This window comes from Onychostoma macrolepis, chromosome 22 (genome assembly GCF_012432095.1).
Source record: "Onychostoma macrolepis isolate SWU-2019 chromosome 22, ASM1243209v1, whole genome shotgun sequence".
NCBI classification, from domain to species: domain Eukaryota; kingdom Metazoa; phylum Chordata; class Actinopteri; order Cypriniformes; family Cyprinidae; genus Onychostoma; species Onychostoma macrolepis.
In genome coordinates this window covers 12,746,745-12,760,727 of record NC_081176.1, presented here as the reverse complement: position 1 = coordinate 12,760,727, position 13,983 = coordinate 12,746,745, and the positions used below count along the sequence as shown (strand labels likewise).

Genomic DNA, 13,983 nt, shown 5'->3' with positions numbered 1-13,983 from the left:
TAATTCAAGGATCCATTAAATTAAACAAAAAAGACTATACAGTGCTTCTTTTTTACAGTCAATTATTTGAGAAAAGTGTAAGAACATTTATTTACACGAGTTAAGCAAGTTGGTGATTTTCAGTGCTACAGCTTTGGCGATGTTGAGGCTTTTTTCACTCTTTTTCTGACGCTGATCTTGTTGCTCCGAAGGTTAGAGACTTGTTTAGAATATATCCACAGGGCAATGTTTACAGAAGAGCTTTCAGTTTGTTCTTCCTTTCCTGGAACTCTTGAACACCCTTTTTACTGCAGTGATTTTACCTCTAATTTCTGGGTGGATGCTTTTAATTATCTTTCAGTGAAAAATAATTATATTTATCCCTTATATTTATATACATATACAGGTGCATCTCAATAAATTAGAATGTCGTGGAAAAGTTCATTTATTTCAGCAATTCAACTCAAACTGTGAAACTTGTGTATTAAATAAATTCAATGCACACAGACTGAAGTAGTCTTTGGTTCTTTTAATTGTGATGATTTTGGCTCACATTTAACAAAAACCCACCAATTCACTATCTCAACAAATTAGAATACTTCATAAGACCAATAATAAAAAAAAACATTTTTAGTGAATTGTTGGCCTTCTGGAAAGTATGTTAATTTACTGTATACCAACACCATGGTCATTTAACCAACTTTTGGTGCTTTTGGCAGTGTGGGCAGGTGCCAAATCCTGCTGGAAAATGAAATCAGCATCTTTAAAAAGCTGGTCAGCAGAAGGAAGCATGAAGTGCTCCAAAATTTCTTGGTAAACGGGTGCAGTGACTTTGGTTTTCAAAAACCAACACCAGCAGATGACATTGCACCCCAAATCATCACAGACTGTGGAAACTTAACACTGGACTTCAAGCAACTTGGGCTATGAGCTTCTCCACCCTTCCTCCAGACTCTAGGACCTTGGTTTCCAAATGAAATACAAAACTTGCTCTCATCTGAAAAGAGGACTTTGGACCACTGGGCAACAGTCCAGTTCTTCTTCTCCTTAGCCCAGGTAAGACGCCACTGACGCTGTCTGTGGATCAGGAGTGGCTTAACAAGAGGAATACGACAACTGTAGCCAAATTCCTTGACATGTCTGTGTGTGGTGGCTCTTGATGCCTTGACCACAGCCTCAGTCCATTCCTTGTGAAGTTCACCCAAATTCTTGCATCGATTTTGCTTGACAATCCTCATAAGGCTGCGGTTCTCTCGGTTGGTTGTGCATCTTTTTCTTCCACACTTTTTCCTTCCACTCAACTTTCTGTTAACATGCTTGGATACAGCACTCTGTGAACAGCCAGCTTCTTTGGCAATGAATGTTTGTGGCTTACCCTCCTTGTGAAGGGTGTCAATGATTGTCTTCTGGGCAACTGTCAGATCAGCAGTCTTCCCCATGATTGTGTAGCCTAGTGAACCAAACTGAGAGACCATTTTGAAGGCTCAGGAAACCTTTGCAGGTGTTTTGAGTTGATTAGCTGATTGGCATGTCACCATATTCTAATTTGTTGAGATAGTGAATTGGTGGGTTTTTGTTAAATGTGCGCCAAAATCATCACAATTAAAAGAACCAAAGACTTAAACTACTTCAGTCTGTGTGCATTGAATTTATCCATTGTGTTTTTTTGAAAACCAAAGTCACTGCACCCATTTACCAAGAAATTTTGGAGCACTTCATGCTTCCTTCTGCTGACCAGCTTTTTGAAGATGCTGATTTCATTTTCCAGCAGGATGTGGCACCTGCCCACATTGCCAAAAGCACCAAAAGTTGGTTAAATGACCATGGTATTGGTGTGCTTGACTGGCCAGCAAACTCACCAGACCTGAACCCCATAGAGAATCTATGGGGTATTGTCAAGAGGAAAATGAGAAACAAGAGACCAAAAAATGCAGATGAGCTGAAGGCCACTGTCAAAGTAACCTGGGCTTCCATACCACCTCAGCAGTGCCACAAACTGATCACCTGAATTGAGGCAGTAATTAAAGCAAAAGGAGCCCCTACCAAGTATTGAGTACATATACAGTAAATGAACATACTTTCCAGAAGGCCAACAATTCACTAAAAATGTTTTTTATATTTTTTTTTATTGGTCTTATGAAGTATTCTAATTTGTTGAGATAGTGAATTGGTGGATTTTTGTTAAATGTGAGCCAAAATCATCACAATTAAAAGAACCAAAGACTTAAACTACTTCAGTCTGTGTGCACTGAATTAATTTAATACACGAGTTTCACAATTTGAGTTGAATTACTGAAATAAATGAACTTTTCCACAACATTCTAATTTATTGAGATGCACCTGTATATTTGGTATATTTCTTAGATTCTGTGAGAATATTTCAAAGTTTGCTTTTGCTTTTATACTTCAAATAAAACTAAGCAGATAGATGGGAAACATATGCTCCTCATTTTCAAAATAGTTAAAATTTTAGTGCTGTCATAATTCATATGTTTGTTATAGTCATGATTAATGTTTTTTTTTTTTTCAAAGATTTCTTTTCTGTGTGTGTGTTGTGTGTATTTGTGTCAGTGTGTTGTGGTATATGATGTTGACATGTTCCCTGTCTTGCATTATACATGTGCAATAAAAATGCAAAATGTGCAATAAAAATATTTAAAGTAATGAGTAAAGACATGAATAATGTTAATACATATTTCTATTTTAAATCATTTCAAATAATTCACATTTCTATTTTCCATTTTGTATTTATATTTCAATCTTTCTGTTAATCAAAAAATGGAAACACCTCCACACAATTACTGAGCATCATAAATATTTTCAGTTATATATATATATAATAGCTATAATAATAAGAATAAATGCTTCTTGAGCAGCAATCAGGATGATTTCTGAAGGATCACGTGACCCTGAAAGCTGGAGCAATGGAGCTGTTGCATGTGAAGAAAAATACATTTTAAAATATTTTCAAATAGAAAACAGTTTCAAACTGTAGATTTACTGTTTTTACTGTATTTTTATTAAATAAATGCAACCTTGATTAGCATTAGCAAGATATTTCTTTCAAAACCATTTATAAACCTTACCCTCAAACCTTGAAATTCTCTCGTAATTGCATTTTTAGTGTTATAAAACATTTCTTCTCTTCCACTCACTTTATGCCAATTTTAAGACTGGTTCTTCTGTGTCAGTGTCACTCAATGGGTCAAATGTGTTTAGGTTTGTTGTTCTCAGCCACACTGTTTACAGCAAGGTTTCCTTAGTTAACTACATTAATAATAATTTTGGGAAAAACACAACACTTAACAAACCCTGCCTAGCCCAGTATGTCATCTCACATTGCATGCAGCTGCTGGACATGATTCAGGATGTGATGTAGCCCATGAAAATTGTGTTACATGACCCTAAAATACTAGATAAGAGGGCAAATGAAGCTCCTGTATGGGTTTTTATCTTATATTTACATCATATCATGTAGTTTAACAAGAGCAAGAGTGCTGTTTTCCCCAAATATCTGCAAATGTGATATTGATTTTTTACAACAGTTAAGTAAACAAGTTGTTAATATTCTTACATTTTACACAAAATATTGTCAGTATTGTTGCAAACAAAGCCACAGCAGAACTGTTGTGCCTTTCCAAGAAGCAGACAATGGTGTCTTGTTCTTGAATGAATCCACTTTTTAGAACAAATCAAGTGAGCCAATGATTCAGTGACCCATTCATAAAGTCAGTCACTTGCCTTGTTTTCTGAATGAAGCAGCGATTTGAAACAATAATTTAATTAATTAAAAAACTGAATGACTCTCTCATTAAGACAATGAATTGCCGCCACCTGCTGGTGGTTTGGTATATATTCAGAGTATTATTACAATAAATAAATAAAGTACATTCATTTCAATAATCAACATTTAAAAGATATATATGGGGGTCTTTGATCTGAAACAGGCACTAAACATTTTTTGTTGAATTGTTTTTAACAAGTAATTTGCTTCACAACCCTTAGCTTTAAAAATCACCTAATTTTAAGCACACATCAATACACTTTCAAGCTATATCTTGTGTAGATATAAAATGCATACTTTTGAAAATAACATATGTGTACATACATTTAGCCTATATTACACAGAATTAACACATGAAAGTTATTTGTATCATTGTTCTCCATCTACAGTAATCTACTAAAAATAATTATTGACCCATGATCAAAGCTAAGCTAATAATTATTTGTTTCTTTGATGGGCTGTTTAGCTTTAAAACTCCATATTATTGTGACTGTGATGCCTCTGGCTTAAACAAATGAGAAAATAGCATTATGAAGTACAATACTATTAGTATTAAAAGTAATGTAACATTTTACATTTTGTGAAATACTCACGTCAGTGTGTTGAGTGTACAGTGTTTATCCTGCAGTAGAGCAGCGATCTGATTCACTCGTGTGTCTCCTAGTTCATGTCCTCTCAGATTCAGCTCACTCAGGAGTAACGGGTTTTTACCCACAATTCCAGTCACATACTGACAGGCTTCATCTGCAGCAGGACCCAAAAACCTGCAGATGATTCAATTTAATATGGTTATTTTATTTTACTTCATTGTTGTTTCTAATGACAAGATCTAGTTGCTTTTAGCACTTTTTCTTTGAACATAAATACACACAAAAATAATAATGACTTTTTGACTTTCAAATATTTAATTTAAAGAAACGTTGTGACAGTGCAAAAGTCCTGCACTGTCACAACTGTCACAGTCCTGAGGAGCAGAAGGCAAAAGCTCACTAGATCTCGATTTTCAGTACAAATATGTACAGTGAAGTTACTATTTTGATTAGTCTCAAGGTCTTTCTGGTCACCGCACATTTGTTAAGACCTGGAGACTCATAGGGGCCGTATTCACAAAACATTTTATTTTACCACAAAGAGTTCTCCTAAACAGCAGTAAAAGACCTTATGGTAAGAGTTTCCTCTTAAAACCTATTCACAAAGCTGCTGAGACCAACTTTTACTAAGGAATGGGGAGAAATTTTAGGCGGGAAAGAGCGGGGTTGACCTCGTTACTAATGTCATGAAGCTTACTAACTATGGCCACTGTGATTGGCTGATATATGATGGGTCTATGTCATAGAAATATTGTAGCACCAGATATCATGTTGCCATATTCAAATAAAGATTTTTAAAATGTAGGCTAAGTGTCACTAATTAAACAAATGTATGTTCAGCTAACTGTCAGCCTCTTACATGTCTCCATCTCACAATCGATTAGCAGAAATGCATACACTGTAAGCAGCCTTTTAATTAACAGACTAGAATAATCATGGCTGATAGTAAGACGTGTAAATTGTGTAAAAAGAAATCCAAACTGGACGCAAAAACAGATGTTACCTCCTCTCCAACTTGTACATAATTACACTTAAGGGAAATTATCATGAAATATTTATAAAAAGTTTACATTCCAAAGCACATTAGTCCTCCTTACTACCTCTAAATTCTCAGATTTTGGAGCTGGTTTTAACATTAAAGCACTTTGTGAAATACTCTTAGAGCAAAAACTGAAGATGCTGTGAACGGTCCCTGTTGTAGATCGATACAGTGATGAGAATCAGAGTTTGACAGAAATTAAATTATAATGTAAAAATTTTTAGAAAATTTTAATATCCACTTTAATGCCCCTATAAACAGTCTCCTCTGACCTTCTACAAACAGGCTGTTCTACATATAGATTAGGAAATGCATAATAGAGATATACACATACTCAACACAATTGTTACACACACACACAAACACACACACACACACACACACACACACACACACACACACACACTTCACATACGTAAATACACGTGTCATATGTACTGCTTTAAAAACAAAACTTTTTTTTTTTTTTAAATCACAATACTGATTATCAGCACATAATATATATTTAACTTGTACTGTGGCTTGTATCACAACTAAACTGTGCTGATATTTATCACCAATAACAACATCCTCAGATGCAACAAATTTAACAGTTTACTGTATTACTAAAAAAATATTTTGTATAAACATTTAACCTGCATATCATATATTTTGCGTTATTTCATCACTTCTCACCTCAGTTTCTTCAGTTGATAGTTTGGATCCTGTAGTAAATCACTGAGCTGCTTCACTCCTGATTGTCCAGGATCATTTCCTGTGAGATCCAGCTCTATCAGGTGTGAAGGGTTTGATCTCAGAGCTGAAGCCAGAGCTTTATAACCTTCTTCTGTGATACTGCAGTTAGACAGTCTAGAGAAAATAAAAACATTTTGGTTCACATTCATCTATTCATCCACTGCACAAATCACAATTAAATGTAAGAGGCTGAAAAGATGTGCAGATCATTTTCAATAACTGCACAGCTAAAGTAGTTCCAGGCAGGTCTTGACTAGGGCTGGGCGATATGGCATAAAAAAATCTGATTTACGATTTAAAACCATTTTTTTCCCCCCTACTTAAAATTAATCTGCAGATGACAAAGAAATTGTTCAAAACAAGTTTTAACTTTATTTTGTTTTGATTTTCCCTTCTGGGATTTGATCTGGATTTCCACCTTGGGGTTAAAGTGTAATCAGAAACAACAAGCCAAAAAGACAAGATGGCAGGCCCTGCCGTTGTAAACAGTGAAAATGTAACATAACATAAAACATAAAATGATGCAACACTTTTTGCCCGAATAGTAATTCTGTATTCAGATAGGCACGGAAAACAAATAACGATTGCTAACAGTTGCCTATTACAGTTGTATTATAGTACATCAAATTTCAGTTACCACATAAACAGTGAGATGACTGAGGATGATGGCGAATGATTTACAGATCCTGAGCACCACTGACAAGCATCTGATCTTGTAAAATGTGTGGCAAGTACTGCCGCTCCATAGTATAAACAGTGCGCGTTCGATTGCAAATCTCGAATGTGAAAGTGAAACTAAAAAGCGATCGTGCATTCAAAAGCAGTTTCAATGCAAGGCATAATAGCGGCTCCCTGATGCCCGTAATTTTATATACAGTATGATTAGGCTACCCAACGATAAAACTGCGAGAGAAAGTATTGAAATATATATTTTCCTCCCATCTCGTATTTATTCCCTTTAAGGAGTTCCATAGTACACGTCATTTTCTTTCCGTACACAGTATTGGGATGGTACGGGGGCGGGATCACGATGCCGGTGTCATGAGAAATCGAGTCCCCCCTCGAAATCGAGTCCACTTAGGACCCTGAGTGATCCCATTGTCTAAATAAATACATAAAGATATTAATGTAAAAACGTATGGCTTACTATATAGTGCATAATGAAACAAATTAAACGTAATTTCTTACACTTGATTAACTGCTAATTAATAAATAAAAGTAATAATATACTATTAAGTGAAAATTAAATGAAAATCATTATTTAGATTTATTTATCAAATAAAACATTTGACATTTAACACTTAATATATAACATAATTTTAAAAAAAAATTGTGAGCACATGTAGGATAAGTGCAAATTCCTGTATAAAATAAGCTATGCAACTAATCAGGTATCTGCATGCTATGCTAGTACATAAGATAACGAATACAGACATTAATTATCATTATAACGTTGTTTAAACAGCATTTATCATTACATGATTTTGTAGGAATTGTATTCGGACACTACAGACAGTACCTATTAAAAATAATTTGAGCCAATGGGATCGCTTGGGGTCCTAAGCGGACCTGATTTCGAGGGGGGACTCAATTTCTCATGACACCGGCTTAACATCGTGATGTCTATCAGCCATTGGCGCTGGACGATGGCATCGTCTATCGGCCCAACCCTATATGGCAAATGAGCGGGGGGAGGGCTGAGCCCATTCTGAACTACGGGAGCGTCGGCGGCTGTTAAACAGAAAACCGTTTTTCATTCAAACAAGTCGACGTAAACTCAGAGGCGCGGGAAGTGGGGGTGCTGCAGCACCACCTGTTTTTTCTGTGGGCAACTGTTTAACTGTTGGGGGGGAAAAAATCAGAGTGTCTATTTAAATCAGCCTCTACACTAAGTGCAAATAGCCCGCCTTGTTTGGCAGAGGCTATTTACACTAACTCCGCTCACCAACGTGTAATTGGATTAGTCAACATTACAAAAGATGGAACTCAGTCGTCAAAGTGTGTGTTATACTCTTTTAGACGCGATCGACCCGGGTTCGAATCCGCCTTTTGGCGAACTTTTTTTCACATTTCAAATCACATTAGAAAAGCATTTGTTTTTAATAAAAATGAAGGAAATAATCCAAAAGTTGAAAAAGTATCGGGTAGGGTTAGGGTAGGTGTAGGGAGGGCTTTTGTCCCAATAAGGTGGCATCCATTTAATAATTTGAATTAAAATTAAGATTTACACTCAATAAGTTATTATTGCATACTGTTTTATAATATATTACAATACTAAGGTGCAGATAATTGCCACTATTTGCAATAAGTAATTAGCAGAATATCCTGTTATTTTAACATAGTATGAATATAATCTATAGCAGGGGTCTCCAACCTTATTTCATTCGGGAGCTACTTTTTAAAAATGAAAGCGGCTGAGAGCTACCAATGTTAAACAGTACTTAAATCTCTTAAATAATGTATAAATCCAAACTGTTATACACGACGTTGTTAAAATGTGCTGGAAATATTAAAAAAGTACTGAACACACTGAAATATTTTTATGAAAAGTTTTATGACAAAAGCCAACAAATAAAATTGCACTATGCACTTTTTGTTTGCATAAACAGTGAAATAAAACATTAAAAAATCATGTCCAGATTTTAAACTAACAAAAAAATATTCATAACATGTTATCTACTGACATGTACTACATGTTCAAATAAAGTTTTGACCATTTTTTTTAAATAAAATTATAACATATCAGCCTTTAAATCTTTTTTTTTTTTTTAATAAAAGGATGAGTCAGAATGATAAATTAAATTGTATCTGCTCCATAAACAAGATTTAAGATTTACAACAAAAATCTGGGCTGATTTTCGCATTTGTCTGAACAAAAATATGGCAGACAAACTGAATGAATTTGTAAATCCACAGTTTGACAGCAGATGGCACTTATGAACTGCATAACAGAGCTGTTTCCACGGTAACCTCTGAGAAACAAAAATGCGCTGAGCTTTAAACACTGCTTTATTACGTATTACACGGAGGGAAGATAGAAAGCAAATGCAATCGAAATTTTTCTTTAGACAGTGGGTTTCCTATTATGCATTCACACAAATGAAATGAAATTTACACAATGAAATCAAATATTCTTTCATATAATTTCCCTCAGCAGTCTGCTTTCAGTCATGCTTTCACACAAAACAAAACTACTCTACGTGTTGCGTCTGCGTGAGATTCTTAATAACTTTCATTAAAGCTGAACTGTATTTACTTTAAGTTTTTCAAATCACGATAATCAAATACGGGTTTAATGATAATTAAAATACGTAACAGGATCATTAAAATAACCTCACGGCCGATATGTCAATATGTGTCTTGGCGCGCTACATCCAATCAGGCCACGAGCTACTGGTAGCTTGCGAGCGACGTGTTGAAGACCCCTGATCTATAACTATTTGCACTTAGTATAAATAGCATATCACTTAAATCACTATACACATATTATATATGTATATATAGTCCAGTTTTGTGGACATTCAAACAAAGATCAGTCATTAGTCAGGTGGCGACAGCATTTGGACACTGGATTTACAAAAATAATTTCAGGTTTTTAGAAGGTTTTCATAATTGCATCAACTAGGCTACTGATGAACACATTCATTTTTATATGAATTATTACTATGTAGGTTTTTTAACCATGTATTATTAATTATAACTCATTAAAATGCACATAATCACATAATTTCTAAGTTACATGTAATGCAGGAATTCCAAAACTTTGTCATCTAAACCTTATTCACCAAATATATTTGCTTTAACCCCTTAACTGTCATCCCCATTTTTGAAAATTCACGAGAAAGTGCACTATCCAAACTTAAATTATTATAATTCATGTACACTTCTGAATACAGATCTAAGGTTGGTCTCTTTTTAAAGAAGACAATTATCAGATTATTACAGAAGTGAAATCATTTAATAAAATTAAAGTATTGAAACGTTATAGAAGTTTAAATTTACTGTAAAGAAAATGTATTATACTATTTTTTATTTTATTTTATATAAAATAAATATTTAAAAAAAGTTAAAAATCCAAAATTGCTATAAAATGAAAGCCATATGTCTACATAAGTTGTGTTCCAATTTTGAAGTCGATATTAAAAAAATGGCGTTATACCACAAACAGCCACCGGGTGCCATCCAAACTCTATTGAATTATTATTTTTTGATGCATTTCTGTCACAAATCTATCAATTTCTCTCTCAATATTACATCTATAACAAAATAACCACCAAATATGGAATCTTGAAACTCAGACCTTTCCAACGATATGTATTTTGTCAAGATTATAAAAAGTTTTTATTCTAAAAGGCCATAACACATTTTGTAATATGACACCCCCGCTAAGGGGGAGGAGACTGCTAAAACATTTTGAAGTACCATTTCCATGGTAACGCAATGTCTGATTTCAAAATGATTTTCACAGGATAAATTTTGAGATTTTAAGCTTTCAAATGGTATATAACTTATGATGATTGCTAAAACGTGATAGGGAAAAAGGCAAAGAAATAAAGACTTTTTGTGACAAAGGTCAGAACTCCTGTAGATTTATCATAGACTCTTGGCGCACTCTTGTCATAAATGAATCTATTACTGTTACTACAATATTTGTAACAACAAAAAATGGTAAATTATCTATTTTGGAGTCTTAGACCACTCCAATGATATATAGTTTGTCATGATTACATTAGGATTTAATGGTAATATAATGAAGTAAACTTAGGCGTCCCGTATACGGGATGGTGACAGTTAAGGTTACGTACCCCTTAAAAATAACAAAAATAAATATTTCAATAATTAAGTAACATTATTAAGCATGCTCACGGTTTCTTAGATGCTGATTAATGATCACATTGCATGCAGGTAAATAAAAACATTTCATCTTTTTTTAGTAAGTATTTTATTTAAAACAAAGACTATAGAAATGCAAAGATGGTTCTCTCCTATACTTATGAATGGGAGAAACTGCAACGCGCAATATGGAGGTATAGTCCCACCTTCTAAATGAAAGAACCAAATTTCCCATAGAAACCTGCCTAGACCAGCCAATGCATATGCGCAGTCAAAAGCACGGTATGACTCTGCATGCGCAATGCCTGGTCTAGCCTGAAAAATAAGCTTTTTAAACGCTATTTGAGCGTAAGAAACAACATTCATGGGGCAATTAATTTCAGATTTTTGTTGCCGATTTGACATATGTAATTTAATTGTGAGTTCAGCGAGCAGTTTTTGAGATTTCAGGATTCCCCCATTCATTAAGATAGGTCTTGTACGAGCTGCCCGGAGGCATTGCAAATATGGCAGCCAAGTGAAGAGAATTTCTTCGAAAGGGAGTTCAAATTAAAAAAGAAAGGGAGTTTGTTTTAAAATGATTTATTTTCATTTACCTTTTTTATGATTTAATTAATTGTCAGCTTTTCATTAAACTCACTACCCCTCTGCAGTTCCTTTACAAACCCTAGTTTGGGAAACCTTGATGTAATATGTTTAATGCACTTCATGTTTAAATTACAATGAATGGAACAAGTTTTCTTACTCTTTGCATTGTTTACATCATTATGGTACAAGATAATGCTATTTAACAGTAGAACCGCCACGGGGTAAATTTTACCCGTGGCTGTTTTTCAAATGTACATAACAGATTTTCAACAAAACATTCAAGTCTCCCAGTCACTGACTTTTACTAAAATTATGTCATTTACAATCCAATGTTGTTAAAAATTATTTAGATAAAACCAGATTAAAAAACGGAGCATTTATACCTATAAGCGCCACGCAGGTCAAATTTACCTGCTATACAGGTGCTGGTCATATAATTAGAATATCATCAAAAAGTTGATTTATTTCACTAATTCCATTCAAAAAGTGAAACTTGTATATTATATTCATTCATTACACACAGACTGATATATTTCAAATGTTTATTTCTTTTAATTTTGATGATTATAACTGACAACTAAGGAAAATCCCAAATTCAGTATCTCAGAAAATTAGAATATTACTTAAGACCAATACAAAGAAAGGATTTTTAGAAATCTTGGACAACTGAAAAGTATGAACATGAAAAGTATGAGCATGTACAGCACTCAATACTTAGTTAGGGCTCCTTTTGCCTGAATTACTGCAGCAATGCGGCGTGGCATGGAGTCGATCAGTCTGTGGCACTGCTCAGGTGTTATGAGAGACCAGGTTGCTCTGATAGTGGCCTTCAGCTTCTCTGTATTGTTGAGTCTGGCATATCGCATCTTCCTCTTCACAATACCCCATAGATTTTCTATGGGGTTAAGGTCAGGCGAGTTTGCTGGCCAATTAAGAACAGGGATACCATGGTCCTTAAACCAGATACTGGTTGCTTTGGCACTGTGTGCAGGTGCCAAGTCCTGTTGGAAAATGAAATCTGCATCTCCATAAAGTTGGTCAGCAGCAGGAAGCATGAAGTGCTCTAAAACTTCCTGGTATACGGCTGCGTTGACCTTGGACCTCAGAAAACACAGTGGACCAACACCAGCAGATGACATGGCACCCCAAACCATCACTGACTGTGGAAACTTTACACTGGACCTCAAGCAACGTGGATTGTGTGCCTCTCCTCTCTTCCTCCAGACTCTGGGACCCTGATATCCAAAGGAAATGCAAAATTTACTTTCATCAGAGAACATAACTTTGGACCACTCAGCAGCAGTCCAGTCCTTTTTGTCTTTAGCCCAGGCGAGACGCTTCTGACGCTGTCTGTTGATCAAGAGTGGCTTGACTCCAGCTGCAGTCCACTCTTTGTGAATCTCCCCCACATTTTTGAATGGGTTTTGTTTCACAATCCTCTCCAGGGTGCGGTTATCCCTATTGCTTGTACACTTTTTTCTACCACATCTTTTCCTTCCCTTCGTCTCTCTATTAATGTGCTTGGACACAGAGCTCTGTGAACAGCCAGCCTCTTTTGCAATGACCTTTTGTGTCTTGCCCTCCTTGTGCAACGTGTCAATGGTCGTCTTTTGGACAACTGTCAAGTCAGCAGTCTTCCCCATGATTGTGTAGCCTACAGAATGTTGTGAACTTTTATCTTCTACGAAGCAGAGACCAGGAGACGTTGGGATATCTTTCATCCAGAAGTTACTCTTTATTGAGAACTCGCTGTGCGTCGCTGTAGTCATCCAAGTCTAACTAAAAGCAGTGATACATTGTAGTGTATATACATTTAGGGGGCAGTGCTTAGGAATGGAAACCAAGCACCTGGGTGACAACCTTAAGGCATGCAAATGAAGTATTCAGGTATAGCATCCTGCCTGATTTAATCACTCCTAATCCAATCAGCCTAACTACCCAAAGACTGGCCGGGGCCCCTAGAGCCATTACAAACAAAAGGCAAGAGTCTCCGTCGTCTGGCTCATTAGACTTACAATAAGAGAACAGGAACTGGCAGGAACCTCTTGAATCGTTCATCTGATGTCATCATCTTCACCATAAATGCTAAATACAATGTATATAACTTCTTCAGTTTGTACACTATTACATTGGAATCTAAATTAAACATTTAAATAAATTTGTAATCCCACAAGAACTAGACTGAGAGACCATTTAAAGGCCTTTGCAGGTGTTTTGAGTTAATTAGCTGATTAGAGTGTGGCACCAGGTGTCTTCAATATTGAACCTTTTCACAATATTCTAATTTTCTGAGATACTGAATTTGGGATTTTCCTTAGTTGTCAGTTATAATCATCAAAATTAAAAGAAATAAACATTTGAAATATATCAGTCTGTGTGTAATGAATGAATATTGTGGGATTACAAATTTATTTAAATGTTTAATTTAGATTCCA

General features: G+C 35.2%; 1 protein-coding gene across 1 annotated transcript in view; it reads right to left on the bottom strand.

Moving 5' to 3' along the window:
• LOC131529787 (NACHT, LRR and PYD domains-containing protein 12-like) overlaps positions 1 to 13,983 on the bottom strand; it is a 58,021-nt gene that overhangs the window by 7,533 nt on the left and 36,505 nt on the right. Inside the window, 2 exon segments of the mRNA XM_058759684.1 lie at positions 4,357 to 4,527; positions 6,068 to 6,241. Of these exon segments, the coding sequence (XP_058615667.1) occupies positions 4,357 to 4,527; positions 6,068 to 6,241 (345 nt within the window).